At 38.4% G+C, this 19,083-nt stretch overlaps 1 protein-coding gene across 1 annotated transcript in view; it reads right to left on the bottom strand.

Annotated features, from left to right (window-relative positions):
• The window catches only part of THSD7A (thrombospondin type 1 domain containing 7A), a 481,161-nt gene that overhangs the window by 5,410 nt on the left and 456,668 nt on the right, over positions 1-19,083 (bottom strand). The window contains exons 24-26 of the mRNA XM_002818197.5: positions 4,753-4,848; positions 1,858-1,940; positions 1,298-1,508 (exon numbers count right to left, since the gene is read on the bottom strand). Coding sequence (XP_002818243.3) covers positions 1,298-1,508; positions 1,858-1,940; positions 4,753-4,848 — 390 coding nt within the window. The remainder of the gene's footprint in view (positions 1-1,297; positions 1,509-1,857; positions 1,941-4,752; positions 4,849-19,083) is intronic.

Here is a 19,083-nt window from a genome sequence, read left to right as displayed (position 1 = left end):
AGTTTTCAGAACATGCACCTTTTAAATATATTAAAATTTTAACTTTGGGGAAACTATATATAAAATTTAAAATAATGACAATAATATTCTTTTTTTTTTTCAAAAGGACTGGTTTTGATCTGAGGTGATCTGCTTCAATTCTTAGTAAAGGTCAAAATTGCTACTGGTTGTCTGCTAGTCCATTGTCTTAAACACTGAGGGAAGAGTTTCTCATGCTTACACAGATAAGTCAGCTTTGCAAAATAAATCATACTATCAGCTAAATAAGCCAATTAAAGCAGGAATAATGTGATTAAAAGCAAATCACCCAAACATTTAAAATATCTTAAAAATCCAATATTTATTCTCCAATAAGGGAAAGTATTCAGACTTAATGCATAGAAATGGAGACGTGCTAGCTATGCAGATTCCTTTCATCTTTTCTCATGTTTCTAATGGCATTTTAAAGTAGACTATGCCTGGCTCTGCCTGGAGATTGCTTCATGGACTAGTAGTTCCTCTAGGATGTGAGAAAAAGTGGCATATTAGCTGCTTTATAAACCATGTAGCACATTTTCAAGCACCAGGTTAGTTCTAGGGATGAGCATATGATGAAATCCAACTGAGGAGGGAAAGTGTGCAGAGTAGAGAATAGCATATCATGAGGTATTCAAGCATTTGCCTGTATTGGCTTTGCATTTATTACCAGATACATTAAGAGCTGACTGTGAACGTGAAAAAAAATTTGGATCATCCTATCCAGAAGGGAAGGCTCCATTGTCTCCCTGTTTATCTGGCACTAGTACAGATTCCAAGCATTTGAGTATGCTGACTTTTAGGGCTAATACAAACTGGTCTAGCTAACACGTGTGCCCTGGCACAGAACTGCATTACTGATGTTTTTATTTAAGGGTCAAACTATTACTGTTCCTATGATCAAATGAAAAATTCTGGAATGTCTTTATAGTCTCCTTTATCCTAGTTCTGAATGACAACACATTTTTTAAAATTCATGTTTCTAACTTTGTTCAATTTGAAATTAATTATACTTGTAATTTTTGGACTGGAATTGAATTGAATCATATTGATCCAAAATTTTTTTTCAGAAGAATGTAATTTCATTTCTCTGAACTTCAAATACGAGTTATTTTCCATAATGATAGTAAAAAATTGAAGAATAGATGGCACTATCAGAATAAATGCATGTAGATAAAATAATCAATAGCTCATATAAAAATGCTTGCTCACTTTTTTAATCCTTTGGCATTGCCTAAAATAACTAAAGGTTTCTACTTCAACACTAGTCTAGTCAGTTCACCTGGCCCAAATGGCTGTAGAAACCAGGTCCTTCCCCGTCCTGCTGGGTTACTGGAGGGTTGGGTTGGATGTACAGCCCGACTGGTTTTCACATCTCCTCTTTTGTCCTCCATGGTGGGTATTACCACCACGGGGATAAGTGTGCATTGCTCAAGGGTGCTGTTAGAAGACATGACTTCAGTGTACCCTTCTTCACAATGGCATGTTTTTGTCTGCAGGAGAACAAGAAGATTTACACTAGCCATGCAAGGAGTCTTTGAAAGTCTAACAGACCTGACTTGAAGAGAAGGCTTTAAACAAGGTTTGTTTTGGGAATTACTATACATAATTCCTGTAATATTTTTAACCACACAGAAACATACTTTTGGCATTATATAAAAACGTATTCTAAAGGTGAAAGCAAGTGAATTCAGGGCTTTTTAGATTGATAAAAGGAGATGTCTAAAATGGGATTTTTATGCCTCAAGACATGCTTTCTTTGGAGGAAGATAAACTGCATAAGAGACAGTGGGGTGACAAATGATGGAGCTGGCTTGTCTGCCCTGATGAATTTACACATACCTCGCTACAGTACGAGTGGGGTTGACTACACGGTGGGTTACAAGACCTGTCGGCATCAGGCTGGCTCATTACCAAGCAGCCCCCTGCAGAACAGAAAATCATGTTTTGACAAATAATATATCTTGCTATGATGAAAATACACTGTTGTTAGTGACTTGTCTTTGAATCTTGAACCACCTTGGGAATCCCAGGAATTTTTCTGTCACTGGTTGACTGTGAAACATTTGGTTAACCTTGACCACCTTATTTAGTGACTCCAGGCCCTTCTTACCCAGGGGAGCTAGCTCAGTGCCTGGTACTCAGCAGGTATTCAACAAGCATTTGTTGAAAGGATGATTTTATAGCTGCTATTTTGAAAATACTAATTGCACACAAGCTTTTTCTGTCAGGAGCACATGAATCCAAGTCCAGCAATTGAAAAGCTGATTTCATTTCAAGTTAAAATTCTTTCTCGGAGATTCAAAACAATAGTTTTCATGTCCCTTGAAATAACTCTTTAGCTCTTTAATTTATGTTAAATAAACGTTTTCTTTAAATAATGCATATTTCTTTTTTAGAAAAGTCACAATTTCTGCTAATTCATGGTGTTTTTTGGATATAGAGAAGAAAACAAATGTTATCTACTAAATCATTTGTTTTGCACTATGGTTTTAACTTGATATTACAGCTGTTTCTCTCTCATTTATTTTCAACTGTAGTACCAACTGTGCCTAATTTGTCTCAAGTGAGGTTTTAAGGTGAAAATAGATGTCATAAAAAACATTGGTGACGTGAAGGAAGCTCATATTTTCAAACTATACATGTTCAGTGTAACAGAATTTTAGCAAAACAAAATTTTTTCTTTATTTATGGAACTGATGATTCTCTGGAATTTAATCACAGGTGCCTATTGCTAATTCTTTGTTTCTCTCAATATTACAGTCACAAAATACTCATAGAAAAATTGTCACAGAAAAGCAATTAGTCATTACAAGGCAATCGCAGTTAATTGGCCACATTGAAGTTATTCTTAAACACACACACAAAAAGCAATATTTTGAGCTTCTTATAAGGACAATTCATAAATTAAAGCACTCGATCAAGATAGGTAATATACTTTACACGCTTGTCTATTTGTCATAAAGAATCTCTCCTAAAAGATGAAAGAAGAATGCATATAGAGTTTAACACAAATCATTTACACATTGGCCTTTTGATACTGAATAGCATTAGAAATAATCCATTGGACACTTTGCTGAATTGAAAAGAAATTAAAAATATGATTTTATCGGTAAGTCTTTTAAAATTTGACTTACCTTTGCATTGGGGGAATAGCCCCAATTGCAGTGGAAAAAGAGTTTTTAATATGTAGAAGAAAAGTCAGGTAAATATTATTTGCATCCATTATTGAAAAAAACTGCACACTTATAGGATCATCTAGAGAAGCTGTTAAATTTTCTTTGAATAATTTAAAAAAGAATGGAGACATTTATTTCCAATCTCTGAGCTCAATGGATGACTTCTGTAACACCTTCTCATTCAGAAAGCCTGTCTATCCCTGTCAGGACTCTTCTCACTCCATGTCTCTTAGAGTGGGGCAGATGGAGCAGATTTTTCTCCCAAAAAATAGTACAGTGAGAGAGCAAAGGGTTTCTACTAGATGTTTTTTCTTTGTTACGTATGTGACCACAGGGAGTTGTTATTGTTAAGGGTTTCTTGAGAGAGCTTTCTCATGTATAAAATCGTATCTTCACAAGAAAAAAAACTGACATCCTGATCCAACTCCCATATGGAGGAAATAAGTAATTGGGTTTCAATAAATCCAGGTAATTTAAAATTCAATATAAAGATGGATAGTTTTCAAAAACCGTATTGATCCTTGCTCCTGTTTCTTACTGTATATATTAAAGTTAAATTTATAAACGAACATTACTCAGACGCATCCAAATGCACACTGTTTTTTCCCCCACAGCAGGGTCAAAACAGCAGCAAGTAAGCAGGTCTGCCTGAGCAGTTAACTGTCAAGACTCCTGCTGTTGCTATGCTATGGCAATTCCTGTAAGTTAGATTTATAAAAAGAAATTGCTTATGGAAAGGCTTAGATTTCTGGGTCCATGTGCCTGAAATTAAGGTTCTGGTTCTGACTTGCATTTCTTTCTAGGAAATTTGCTTGGTGGTTCACTACCTATCTTGAGCCAAAGTCTCTTCCTGCTTCAAGGGGTCCTTAGGATCCCTCATGCTTACAGGCTTCAGATAGGCCTTTAGTAATTGCACACTAGAGTAGTTCTTTGGAGGTTTATGTTGGTCGAAGTAGAATCAAATAAAGTTCTTCCTTTGGATTTCTTTTTTGGATATATAATAATTTGGGGATGCGGGCACAGTAGGTGAGCTGCTCAGATGGTCTGGGTTTGAAATGTACCAGTAGGTCTTCCCTATTAATTAATTTAAAAATCTCTAAATCATAGACTTCTGAATTTAATCAAGGTATTTGGATTTGTATAATCATATTCCCTTGGTGGTATTTTTGGTCTGCATTTATATTGCCTTCAAGGCACAAAAGCAGAAAGTCAAAAAAATTGATTTTTAAACATATAGTAAGTTATTCATATATAAAATTTCTAGAAAAGGTCTGAAAATTATTTATAACAATTATTTATTAGAATTAGATAGTATTTTAATTAAATAAGTTTCAGCAGCAATACCTAAAAAGGCTAGGTGAGAGATAATTTGAACCATTATAAAATAAAATAATTTGTCATTGGTCACCAGATGGATATGTACAGCTTAGGCATCCTGAATCCCAAACAGGCTTTGAGTACTAAGAGAGTAACTTTGTTTCCTTAATTATTTTCTTCAACCAATCACATGTGTGTTACAGGAAGATTTTCAAAGAACAAAGAGAAACTGGAGGTTTACCTGTTACATTTATACCATCTGATCTTTGACACCACACTGTTCGGGAAGAGCCCTTCCAAGCGCTGGCCATCCATTTATATTCATAGCACTGTCCATCTGCAGGGAAATAATAAACATTAGCAAAAGCATTCTGTTACCCAGAAGGACAATCATGGGGATAGAGTATTAATAACATATTACTGAAAAGTAATAAGTCTATCTCTGATGATTCAAATGTCATTTTATTGTCCTGAAGTTGCCATGCATATGTTTTAAAATTGCAGCTATATACCTCAATCCCAACTAATTTTGCATGTCTGTTGTCACACTACCTGGTGGGAACCTAGGTTTTTAATTTAATTTTTAAAAAATATTATGAAATAAATATACAGCCAGGTATAGAGAATAACTGTATATATATATCTCCCATCATGCAATTTTAACAAATATTATTTATCCATATTTGCTTCAGTTTTCATTAGCTTGTTGATGAATAAAACATGAGATATAATTGTATTCTTTTCTGTTCTGATCACCCTCCCTGTCTGTCCAGCAATACATACTATTCTGAAGCTGTATGACTTTCTTTACTATGCTTTTAATTTTTTCACTATACACACACACACACACACACACACACACACACACACACACACATAATTACTATATACAGAAATGATACATGGTATTACTTTCATGCAGTCATAAATTTTAAAAATGTATCCTATTCTGTGTAGCATTCTGAAACTTAGTCAATGTTACAGGTGAAATATTTCTAAGTGATTTTAAAAAATGTAGTACAGTCAGTTTATTTTAACCGCTACATAGAATTCCATTGTACTACATAACACAGTTTATTTAGCTATTTTTCTATTAGGTTATTTTTAATTTTGTTATTCAAACAATGACCTGAAGGTCAACCTTGTGCAAATGGCCTGGTGCTTCTTTAAATTACATATCTAGAAGGGAAATTTCTTGGTATCACTGTATGGCTAGCTGAAACTTTATTAAATATTGCTTATTTTTTTCCTGCAAAAGGTGACAATTTACAAATCCATCAGCAGTGCATAAAGATTGCCATTGCTCTAAACACTCATGAAAATTTATAATTTCCAGATTTTAATTTTTTTTGGTTAGTCTTTTGGGTATGGAAATTTATCTTGTCATTTTAAATTAAAGTTCCTTGATTACTAAAGTTATTGAACAGTAACAAAAATGTTTTGGGACATTTGGATCTCCTGGTATGCAAGCTGCTTATTTAAACCTTTGGCCTTTTATGTTTTTTTTCTCATTGAATTGTAGAAATTCTTCATTCTGGAACAGTGATTCTTAAAGTGCGGTTCAGAGACCCTGGGAGACACTGACATTCTTTCAGAGTGTGAGTGAGGATTTCCTCTTTGCAACTACAATCTGTGTAAGGTTGGATTTTCTTTACATACATAAACTAAAATAAGATTGCAGTAAGTTGAATGCAGAAGCAGATAAGAGAATCCAGCCAGCTGTCTTAGGTTAGACTTCATAGAGATTTGCAAAAATCCAAACAAGACCACTCTTGTCATTAAAGTTATTTTCCATTTGTTATGGTGAACTTATTTTGCAGGAAATTTGTTATTTATAGTAACATACAATTTTGTTTTTTGATCACTTTAAATAAATTTATAAATATTGTAAGTTTTCTATTTTTAAAATTATACATGTCAGAAAAGAACAGTTCTTTCAGGTCCTCAACAATTTTAAGACTATTCACTTGTTTTGGATCAAAAAGTTCTAGATTTGCCATTCTAGACATGAATCCTTTGAAATTAATTGGCTTCATAAGTATATTTTTCAAGTTTGTGGCTTGTCCTGTAAACTACTGTGTAGAAGTTTTAAATTTTAATTTAAAGAAATTTAAAATGTTTTCCATTTTTGTTTGTGCTTTTGGTGTCATATTTAGGAAATTCTTCTCTACCTTGAATTCATGAAAATATCCTCATATTTAGTATTTACAGTTTGTTCTTCGGTCTATAATTTATCTAAGATATAGTTTTGTATGTCATGTAAGCTAAAGATTTTTTTTAAAAACTTGATATGGATAACACATTTTGGCAATATTATTCATCCACTCATTCTCCCACTGACTTTCCCTCTGCCACTTACCTATATAGGAATTTGTCCTGGAGATTCTCTTTTCTATTCTTTTAGTCTAATGGCTTAATTGTTGATCAATTACCCTTTTTAACTATTGATGCTTTAGAGTAAGTCTTGATATAAAGCCATGTAAGTCCCTTGAATTATTCTCCCACTTTTCCTTCTTAAAAACATTCTGGGATCTTCTTGGCCTTTAACTCCTCTGAGTTAATTTTAGGATCAATTTCTCAGATTACATTAACAACCTGTTCAATTGCATAGATTTTATAGGTAAATTTGTATAAAATTTACATGTTATAATATTGAGGCTTTTTATCCATAAACATTTTCACCACCGTTTTAGTTTTATGTCTTCCAATAAGATTTTATAATTTTTCATACCTATCTTACATGATTTTTGTTGCATTTATTTTTTATAGTTTTAGTTTTATTGTCAATGCAGTTTTTTCCAATTCAATTTTATAACAGTTTTTCTGGTAAAAAAAAAAAAAAGACTATTTATTTTGTGTATTGGTTTTTAAATTGTACAATGTTTCTGAATTTTCTTACTTCCAAACAGTTGTCTATAAATTATCTTGTCTAAAACGTGAAATTCATATACTATGAGAATAATTTTATTTTTTCACTTTCAGTTCTTAAACTTCTGATTACACTTGGCTGGAACCTCCTTCACTAGGTTGAAAATAAGCGGCAATAGTGGTATCCTTGTTCTGTTATTGATTCCAAGAGCCTGCCTCTAATGTTTCCCCATGTATTACGATGTTTGTGTACATTTTGATAGACCTTATTTATTAAGTAAAAAGATTCTCTTCTAGTCCAAGTTTGGTCTACAAGTTTTTATTGTGAAAGTGAACTGAATTTTAGAAATACCTTTTAATGTGTATTAAAAATTATATATTTCTGTTAATGTGATAAATTATATTAATAGATTTTACTAATATTTGGTTATCTTTGTATTTCAACAATTATAGTCATATTATTAAATATTTGGTTAGCTAATATTTTATTATTATGATTTTGACATCTACTTTCATAAGTAACTATTTTTAACTGGTTTTACTGTCAAGGTTATACTCTCATAGTAACTGGGGGTTTGTTACATAGGTATACATGTGACATGGTGGTTTGCTGCACCCATCAACCTGTCATCTACATTAGGTATTTCTCCTAGTGCTATCCCTCCCCCTTACCCCCACCCCCTCACAGGTACCGGTGTGTGATGTTCCATTCCCTGTGTCCATATGTTCTCATTGTTCAACTCCCACTTATGAGAACATGTGTGATGTTTGGTTTTCTGTTCTTGTGATAGTTTGCTAAGAATGATGGTTTCTAGCTTCACCCATGTCCCTGCAAAGGACATGAACTCATCCTTTTTTATGGCTGCATAATATTCCATTGTGTATATGTGCCACATTTTCTTTATTGAGTCTATCATTGATGGGCATTCATGTTGGTTCCAAGTCTTTGCTATTGTGAACAGTGCTGCAATAAACATATGTGTGCATGTGTCTTTATAATAGAATGGTTCATAATCCTTTACGTATATACCCACCCAGTAATGGGATTGCTGGGTCCAATGGTATTTCTGGTTCTAGATCCTTGAGGAATCACCACACTGTCTTCCACAATGGTTGAACTAATTTATACTTCCACCAACAGTGTGAAAGCATTCCTGTTTCTCCACATCCTCTCTAGCATCCATTGTTTCCTGACTTTTAAATGATCACCATTCTAACTGGTGTGAGATGGTATCTCATTGTGATTTTGATTTGTGTTTCTCTAATGACCAGTGATGATGAGCTTTTTTTCATATGTTTGTTGGCTGCATAATGTCTTCTTTTGAGAAGTGCCTGTTCATATTCTTTGCTCACTTTTTGATGGCATTTTTTTTTCTTGTAAATTTGTTTAAGTTCTTTTTAGATTCTGGATATTAGCCCTTTGTCAGATGGATATATTGCAAAATTTTTCTCCCAATCAGCAGGTTGCCTGTTCACTCTGATGATAGTTTCTTTTGCTGTGCAGAAGCTCTTTAGTTTAATTAGATCCCATTTGTCAATTTTGGCTTTTGTGCCCATTGCTTTTGGTGTTTTTGTCATGAAGTCTTTGCCCATGCCTATGTCCTGAATAGTATTGTCTAGGTTTTCTTCTATGGTTTTTATGGTTTTAGGTCTGAGGTTTAAGTCTTTAATCCATCTTGAGTGAATTTCTGTATAAGGTGTAAGGAAGGGGTCCAGTTTCAGTTCTCTGCATATGGCTAGCCAGTTTTCCCAACACCATTTATTAAATAGGGAATCTTTTCCCCATAGATTGTTTTTGTCAGGTTTGTCAAAGATCAGATGGTTGGAGATGTGTGGTGTTATTTCTGAGGCCTCTGCTATGTTCCATTGGTCTATATATCTGTCTTGGTACCAGTACCATGCTGTTTTGGTTACTGTAGCCTTCTAGTATGGTTTGAAGTCAGGTAGCATGATGTCTCCAGCTTTCTTCTTTTTGCTTAGGATTGTCTTGGCTATGCGGGCTCTTTTTTTGTTCCAGATGAAACTTAAAGTAGTTTTTTTCTAATTCTGTGAAGAAAGTCAATGGTAACTTGATGGGGATAGCACTGATTTGGGCAGTATGGCCATTTTCACAATATTGATTCTTCCTATCCATGATCATGGGATGTTTTTCCATTTGTTTGTGTCCTCTCTGATTTCCTTGAGCAGTGGTTTGTAGTTCTCCTTGAAGAGGTCCTTCACATCCCTTGTAGGTTGTATTCCTAGGTATTTTATTCTCTTTGTAGCAATTGTGAATGGAAGTACACTCATAATTTGGCTGTTTTTCTGTTATTGGTGTATAGGAATGCTTGTGATTTTTGCACATTGATTTTGTATCCTGAGACTTTGCTGAAGTTGCTTATCAGCTTAAGGAGATTTTGGGCTGAGATGATCGGGTTTTCTAAATATACAATCATGTCATCTGCAAACAGAGACAATTTGACTTCCTCTTTTACTATTTGAATACCCTTTATTTCTTTCTCTTGCCTGAATGCCCTGGCCAGAACTTCCAATACTACATTGAATAGGAGTGGTAAGAGGGGGCATCCTTGTCTTATGCCAGTTTTCAAAGGGAATGCTTCCAGTTATTGCCCATTCAGTATGATATTGGCTGTGGGTTTGTCATAAATAGCTCTTATTATTTTGAGATGTTTCATCAATACCTAGTTTATTGAGAATTTTTATCATGAAGGGGTGTTGAATTTTGACAAAGGCTTTTTCTGCATCTATTGAGATAATCATGTGGTTTTTGTCATTGGTTCTGTTTATGTGATGGATTATGTTTACTGATTTACATATGTTGAACCAGCCTTGCATCCCAGGGATGAAGCTGACTTGATTGTGGTAGATAAGCTTTTTGATGTGCTACTGGATTCAGTTTGCCAGTATTTTGTTGAGGATTTTCGCATCAATGTTCATCAGGGATATCGGCCTGAAATTTTCTTTTTTTTGTGTGTGTGTGTCTTGGTATCAGGATGATGCTGGCCTCATAAAATGAGGTAGGGAGGATTCCCTCTTTTTCTATTGTTTGGAATCGTTTCAGAAGGAATGATACCAGCTTCTCTTTGTACCTCTGGTAGAATTTGGCTGTGAATCCATCTGGTCCTGGACTTTTTGTGGTTGGTAGGCTATTGATCAGTGCCTCAATTTTAGAACTTGTTGTCTATTCAGGGATTCAACTTCTCCCTGGTTTAGACTTGGGAGGATTTATGTGTCCAGGAATTTATCCATTTTTTCTAGATTTTCTATTTTATTTGTTTAGAGGTGTTTATAGTATTCTCAGATGGTAGTTTGAATTTCTGTGGGATCACTGGTGATATCCCCTTTATCATTTTTTATTGCATCTATTTGATTGTTCTCTCTCTCTTTTCTTCTTTGTCTGGCTAGCAGTGTATCTATTTTGTTGATCTTTTCAAAAAACAAGCTCCTGGATTCATTGATTTTTTAAAAGTTTTTTGTGTCTCTATTTCCTTCAGTTCTGCTAGCTTTTGAATTTGTTTGCTCTTGCTTCTCTAGTTCTTTTAATTGTGATGTTAGAGTGTAAATTTTAGATCATTCCTGCTTTCTATTGTGTGCATTTAGTGCTATAAACTTCCCTCTGGTACTTTGTGTCTGTGTTCTCATTGCTTTCGGAGAATATCTTTATTTACCCAGTAGTCATTCAGGAGCAGGTTGTTCAGTTTCCATGTAGTTGTGCAGTTTTGAGTGAGTTTCTTAATCCTGAGTTCTAATTGGATTGCACTGTGATCTCAGAGACTGTTTATGATTTCTGTTCTTTTGCATTTGCTGAGGAGTGTTTTACTTCCAATTACGTGGTCAATATTAGAATAAGTGTGATGTGGTGCTGAGAAGAATGTATATTCTGTTGATTTGGGGTGGAGAGCTCTATAGAAGTCTATTAGGTCTGCTTGTTCCAGAGCTGAGTTCAAGTCCTGAATAGCCTCGTTAATTTTCTGTCATGTTGATCAGTCCATTATTGACAGTGGTGTGTTAAACTGTGTGGGAGTCTAAGTCTCTCTGTAGGTCTCTAAGAACTTGCTTTATGAATCTGGGTGCTCCTGCATTGGGTGCATCTATATTTAAGATAGTTAGCTCTTCTTGTTACATTGATCCCTTTACCATATTTAATGCCCTTCTTTGTCTCTTTTGATCTTTGTTGGTTTAAAGTCTGTTTTATCAGAGACTAGGATTGCAACTCCTTTTTTTTTTTTTTTTTTGCTATTTGCTTGGTAAATATCCCTCCATCCCTTTATTTTGAGCCTATGTGTGTCTTTGCAGGTGAGATGGGTCTCCTGAACACAGCACACTGATAGGTCTTGACTCTTTATCCAATTGCTGGTCTGTGTCTTTTAATTGGGGGCATTTAGCCAATTTACATTTAAGGTTAATATTGTTATGTATGAATTTGATACTGTCATGGTGATGGTAGCTGGTTATTTTGCCTGTTAGTTGATGCAGTTTCTTCATAGTGTTGATGGTCTTTACAATTTGTTACGTTTGTGGTACCAGTTGTTCCTTTCCATGTTTAGTGCTTCCTTCAGGAGCTCTGGTAAGGCAGGCCTGGTGGTGACAAAATCTCTCAGCATTTGCTTGTCTGTAAAGAATTTTATTTCTCTTTCACTTATGAAGCTTAGTTTGGCTGGATATGAAATTCTGGCTTGAAAATTCTTTTCTTTAAGAATGTTGAATATTGGCCCCCACTCTCTTCTGGCTTGCAGGGTTTCTGCAGAGAGATCCACTGTTAGTCTGATGGGCTTCCCTTTGTGGGTTCTCTCTGGCTTCTCTCTGGCTGCCCTTAACATTTTTTCCTTCATTTCAACCTTTGTGAATCTGATGATTATGTGTCTTGGGGTTGCTCTTCTCGAGGAGTATCTTTGTGGTGTTCTCTGTATTTCCTGAATTTGAATGTTGGCCTGTCTTGCTAGGTTGGGGAAGTTCTCCTGGATAATATCCTGAAGAGTGTTTTCCATTCTTCCCATCACTTTCAGGTACACCAATCAAAGGTAGATTTATTCTTTTCACATAGTCCCATATTTCTTGGAGGCTTTGTTTGTTCCTTTTTATTCTTTTCTCTCTAATCTTGTCTTCCTTTATTTCATTAAGTTGATCTTCAATCTCTGATATTGTTTCTTCTGCTTTATCAATTTGGCTATTGATACTTGTGTATGCTTCACGAAATTTTTGAGCTGTGTTTTTCAGCTCCATCAGGTCATTTATGTTGTTATCTAAACTGGTTATTCATGTTAGCAATTCTTCTAACCTTTTTTCAAGGTTCTTAGCTTCCTTGCATTTGGTTAGAACATGCTCCTTTAGCTCAGAGGAGTTCATTATTACCCACCTTCTGAAGCCACCTTCTGTCAATTCGTCACTCATTCTCTGTCCAGTTTTGTTCCCTTGCTGGTGAGGAGTTGTGATCCTTTGGAGGGGAAGAGGCATTCTGGTTTTTGAAACTTTCAGCCCTTTTGAGCTGGTTTCTCCCCATCTTCGTGGATTTATCTACCTTTGGTGTTTGATTTTGGTGACCTTCGGATGGGGTCTCTGAGTGGATGTCCTTTTTTATTGATGTTAATGCTATTCCTTTCTGTTTGTTAATTTTTCTTCTAACAGTCAGGACCCTCTGCTGCAGGTCTGCTGGAGTTTTCTGGAGGTCCACTCCAGACCCTGTTTGCCTGGATATCACCAGCAGAGGCTGCAGAACAGCAAAGATTTCTGCCTGTTCCTTCCTCTGAAAACTTCATCCCAGAGGGGCACCTGCCAGATGCCAGCCAGAGCTCTCCTGTATGAAGTGTCTTTTGTCCCCTACTGGGAGGTGTCTCCCAGTCAGGAGACATGGGGTCAGGACCCACTTGAGGAGGCAGTCTGTTCCTTAGCAGAGATCAAATGGGAGATTTGCTGCTCTCTTCAGAGCCATCAGGCAGGGATGTTTAAGTCTGCCTAAGCTGCACCCACAGTGCCCCTTGCCCCGGGTGCTCTGTCCCAGGGAGATAGGAGTTTTATCTATTAGCCCCTGACTGGGGCTCCTGCCTTTTTTTCACAAATGCCCTGCCCAGAGAGGAGGAATCTAGACAGGCAGTCTGGCCACAGCGGACTTGCTGAGCTGTGGTGGGCTCTGCCGTTTGGACTTCCCGGTGACTTTATTTACACTGTGAAGGTAAAACAGCCTACTCAAGCCTCAGTAATGGCGGACGCCCCTCCCCAGCTCGAGCGTCTCAGGTCAACCTCAGACTGCTGTGCTGGCAGTGAGAATTTCAAGCCAGTGGATCTTAGCTTGCTGGGTTCTGTGAGTGTGGCACCTGCCCAGCCAGACAACTTGGCCCCCTGGCCTCAGCCCCCTTTCCAGGGCAGTGAATGGTTCTGTCCTGCTGGCATTCCAGGTGCCACTGGGGTATGAAAAAAAGCTCCTGCAGCTAGCTAGGTGTCTTCCCAAATTGCCACCCAGTTTTGTGGTTGAAACCCAGGGCCCTGGTGGCATAGGCACCAGAGGGAATCTCTTGGTCTGTGGGTTGCAAAGACTGCGATGTATCTGGGCTGGAGTACACCATTCACAGTCTTTCACAGCTTCCCTTGGCTAGGGCAAGGAATCCCTGACCCCTTGCACTCCCCAGGTGAGGCAATGCCCCACTTTGCTTCAGCTTGACCTCCATGGGCTGCACCCACTGTCCAGTGAGTCCCAATGAAATTAATTGGGTACCTCAGTTGGAAATGCAGAAATCACCTGTCTTCTGCATTGATCTTGCTGGGAGCTGCAGACCAGAGCTGTTCCTATTTGGCCATCTTGCCCAGAATCTCAACTTTTTTTTTTAAGTTTTCACATAGGGAGATCCTGGATCCAAGATGGCCAAATAGGAACAGTGCCAGTCTGCAGCTTCCAGTGAGGTTGATGCAGAAGGTGGGTGATTTCTGCATTTCCAACTGAGGTACCTGGCTCATCTCATTGGGACTGACTGGACAGTAAGTGCAGCCCATGGAGGGTGAGCTGAAGCAGGGTGGGGTGTTGCCTCACCTGGGAAGTGCAAGGGGTCAGGGAACTCTCTCCCCTAGCCAAGGGAAGCCATGAGGAATGGTGCATTCCGGCCCAGATACTATGCTTTTCTCATGGTCTTTGCAACCCACAGACCAGGAGATTCCCTCGGGTGCCTACACCACCGGGGCCTTGGGTTTCAAGCACAAAACTGGGTGGCTGTTTGGGCAGACACCAAGCTAGCTGCAAGAGTTTTTTTTCATACCCCAATGGGGCCTGGAGCACCAGCAGGACAGAACCGTTCACTCCCCTGGAAAGGGGGCTGAAGCCAGGGAGCTGAGTGGTCTAACTCAGTGGATCCCACCCCCACAGAACTCAGCAAGCTAAGATCCACTGGCTTGACATTCTCACTGCCGGCACAGCAGTCTGAAGATGACCTGTGACTCTCAAGCTTGGTGGGAGAAGGGGTGTATACCATTATTGAGGCTTGAGTAGGCAGTTTTCTCCTCACAGTGTAAACAAAGCTGCTAGGAAGTTTGAACTGGGCAGAGCCCACCACAGCTCTGCAAAGCCCTTGTAGCCAGACTGCCTCTCTAGATTCCTTCTCCCTGAGCAGGGCATCTCTGAAAGAAAGGCAGCAGCCCCAGTCAGGGGCTTATAGATCAAACTCCCGTCTCCCTGGGATAGAGCACCTGGGGGAAGGGGCAGTTGTGGGTGCAGCTTCAGCAGAATTAAACATCCCTGCCTGATGGCTCTGAAGAGAGCAGTAGATCTCACAGCACAGTGTTTGACCTCTGCTAACGGTCATACTCTCTCCTGAAGTGGGTCCCTGACCCCTCTGACCCCTGTGTCTTTGACTGGGAGACACCTCTCAGCAGGGGTTGACAGATGCCTCATACAGGAGAGCTCTGGCTGGCATCTGGCAGGTGCCTCTCTGGGACAAAGCTTTTAGAGGAAGTAACTGGCAGCAATCTTTGCTGTTCTGCAGCCTCTGTTGGTGATATCCAGGCAAACAGGGTCTGGAGTGGACCTCCAGAAAACTCCAGCAGACCTGCAGCAGAGGGTCCTGACTGTTATAAGAAAAACTATCAAACAGAAAGGAATAGCATTAACCTCAATAAAAAAGGATGTCCACTCAGAGACCCCATCTGAAGGTAACCAACATCAAAGGCAGATAAATCCATGAAGACAAGGAAAAACCAGCACACAAAGTCTGAAAATCCAAAAACCCAAATGCTTCCTCTCCTCCAAAGTATCACAACTCTTCACCAGCAGGGGAACAAAACTGGATGAAGAATCAGTTTGACAAACTGACAGAAGTAGCCTTCAGAAGGTGGGTAATAACAAACTCCTCTGAGCTAAAGGAGCATGTTCTAACAGAATGCAGGGAAGCTAAGAACCTTGAAAAAAGGTTAGACGAATTGCTAATAAGAATAATCAGTTTAGATAACAGCATAAATGACCTGATGGAGCTGAAAAACACAGCTCAAAAATTTCGTGAAGCATACACAAGTATCAATAGCCAAATCGATAAAGCAGAAGAAACAATATCAGAGATTGAAGATCAATTTAATGAAATAAAGTAAAACAAGATTAGAGAGAAAAGAATAAAAAGGAACAAACAAAGCCTCCAAGAAATATGGTACTATGTGAAAAGACCAAATCTACCTTTGATAAGACCAAATCTACCTTTGATTGATGTACCTGAAAGTGATGGGGAGAATGGAACCAAGTTGGAAAACACTCTTCAGGATATTATCCAGGAGAATTTCCCCAACCTAGCAAGACAGGCCAACATTCAAAATCAGGAAATACAAAGACCACCACAAAGATACTCCTCGAGAAGAGCAACCCCAAGACACATAATCATCAGATTCACAAAGGTTGAAATGAAGGAAAAAAATGTTAAGGGCAGCCAGAGAGAAAGGTCAGGTTACCCACAAAGGGAAGCCCATCAGACTAACAGTGGGTCCCTCTGCAGAAATCCTACAAGCCAGAAGAGATTGGGATCCAAAATTCAACATTCTTAAAGAATTTTTAATCCATAATTTCACATCCAGCCAAAGCTTCATAAGCAAAGGAGAAATAAAATCCTTTACAGACAAGCAAATGCTGAGAGATTTCGTCACCACGAGGCCTGCAAGAGTTCCTAAAGGGCACATTCAATATTGAAAGAAAAAACTGGTACCAGCCACTGCAAACATGTAGATCAGTCAGAGTGGTGGGAGAAACTATAGGGAAAGGAGCAGGCCTTCTGAAAGGTGCGAAGGCTCTGCCTGGCTTTGGGGGAGAATAGCCAAAGGCAGCTGTTCTCTGACCCTGAGGCAGAGGGCAAGGAGTAGGTACAAGGGAGTGTAGGGGAATTTATCTTAAACAGGCTTGTTTACTTGTATTGACCAGGAACCGATCTTTGATCATCCACACATGATGTTCCTTGAAAGGGGAACAATAAATGTTAGTTACCCACAGATTGTGTTTGCTCCAGGCTTTTGGCATCATGCCTACACTGAATAAAAGCATGCAGCCCCAGCTTCTCGGGGCTGCACTTTGGCAACTAGAGCCAGGCAGACCCCTAGCTGCTCTTACACTGCATTCCTGTGTCCGAGTACTCATTTCATTCATTGGTTGGCCAGGGTCTGTAGGACAGACCCAGCACAAACATACCAAATTGTAAAGACTATTGACACTATGAAGAAACTGCATCAACTAATGGGCAAAATAACCAGCAAGGATCACAATGACATGATCAAATTCACATATAACAATATTAACCTTAAATGTAAATGGGCCAAATGCCCCAATTAAAAGACACAGACTGGCAAATTGGATAAAGAGTCAAAACCCATTGGTGGGCTGTATTCAGGTGACCCATCTCATGTGCAAAGATACACATAGGCTTAAAATGGAGGAATATTTACCAAGCAAATGGAAAGCAAAAAAAAAGTGGGGGTTACAATCCTAGTCTCTGATAAAACAGACTTTAAACCAACAAAGATCAAAAGAGACAAAGAAGGGCATTACATATGGTAAAGGGATAAATGTAACAAGAAGAGCTAACTATCCTAAATATAGATGCACCCAATGCAGGAGCGCCCAGATTCATAAAGCAAGTCCTTAGAGACTTGCAAAGAGAGTTAGACTCCCACAAAATACTAGTGGGAGACTTTAACACCCCATTGTCAATATTAGACAAATCAATGAGACAGATAATTAATAAGGATATTCAGGACTTGAACTAAGCTGTGGACCAAGGAGATCTAATAGACTCCTACAAAACTCTCCACCCTAAATCAACAGAATATGCATTCTTTTTTTTTTCTTTTTTGAGACAGAATCTCTCTCACTCTGTCACCCAGGCTGTAGTGCAGTGGCACTATCTCGGCTCACTGCAACCTCCACCTCCCAGGTTAAGGTGATTCTCCTGCCTCAGCCTCCCAAGTAGCTGGGACTACAGGCACCTGCCACCATGTCCAGCTGATTATTGTATTTTTAGTAGAGATGGGGTTTCACCATATTGGCCAGATTACAGGTCAAACTACTGACCTTGTAATCTGCCCACCTCGGCCTCCCAAAGTGCTGGGATTACAGGCATGAGCCACCGTGCCCGGCCCAGAATATACAGTCTTCTCAGCACCACGTTGCATTTTTTCTAAAATGGACCACATAGTTGGAGGTAAAACACTCCTTAGCAAATGCAAAAGAACGGAAATCATAAACAGTCTCTCAGACACAGTGCAATCAAATTAGAACTCAGGATTAAGAAACTCACTCAAAACCGCTCAACTACATGGAAACTGAACAACCTGCTCCTGAATGACTACTGGGTACATAACAAAATTAAGGCAGAAATAAGTAAGTTATTTGAAACCAATGAGTTCAAAGACACAACATATCAGAATCTCTGGCACACAGCTAAAACTGTGTTTAGAGGGAAATTTATAGCACTAAATGCTCACAGGAGAAAGCAGGAAAGATCTAAAATCAATACCTTAACATCACAATTAAAAGAACTAGAGCAAGAGTAAACAAATTCAAAAGCTAGCAGAACTCAAGAAATAACTAAGAGCAGAGCTGAAGGTGATAGAGACATGAAACACCCTTAAAAAAAATCAGTCAAGGAGCTGGTTTTTTGAAAAGATCAACAATTTAGATAGATGGCTAGCCAGACTAAGAAAGAAGAAAAGAGAGAAGAATCAAATAGATTCAATAAAAAATGATAAAGGGGATATCACCACTGATCCCACAGAAATACAAACCACCATCAGAGAATACTATAAACACCTCTACACAAATAAGCTAGAAAATTTAGAAGAGAGAAATTCCTGGAAACATACTCCCTCCCTTGACTAAACCAGGAGGAAGTCGAATCCCTGAAGAGACCAATAACAAGTTCTAAAATTGAGGCAGTAATTAGTAGCCTACCAACCACGAAAAGCCCAGGACCAGACAGATCCACAGCCAAATTCTACCAGAGGTACAAAGAGGAGCTGGTACCATTCTTTCTGAAACTACTCCAGACAATATAAAAAGAGGGACTCCTCCCTAACTCATTTTATGAGGCCACCATCATCCCGATACCAAAACCTGGCAGAGACACAATAAAGAAAAACGAATTTCAGGCCAATATCCCTGATGAACATTGATGCGAAAATCCACAATCACATACTGGCACACCGAATCCAGCAGCACATCAAAAAGCTTATCCACCATGATCAAGTCGGCTTC

Source organism: Pongo abelii, chromosome 6, assembly GCF_028885655.2.
Source record: "Pongo abelii isolate AG06213 chromosome 6, NHGRI_mPonAbe1-v2.0_pri, whole genome shotgun sequence".
Taxonomy (NCBI): domain Eukaryota; kingdom Metazoa; phylum Chordata; class Mammalia; order Primates; family Hominidae; genus Pongo; species Pongo abelii.
Note: the sequence above shows the minus strand (reverse complement) of the source record. Positions and strands in the feature narration are given on the sequence as shown.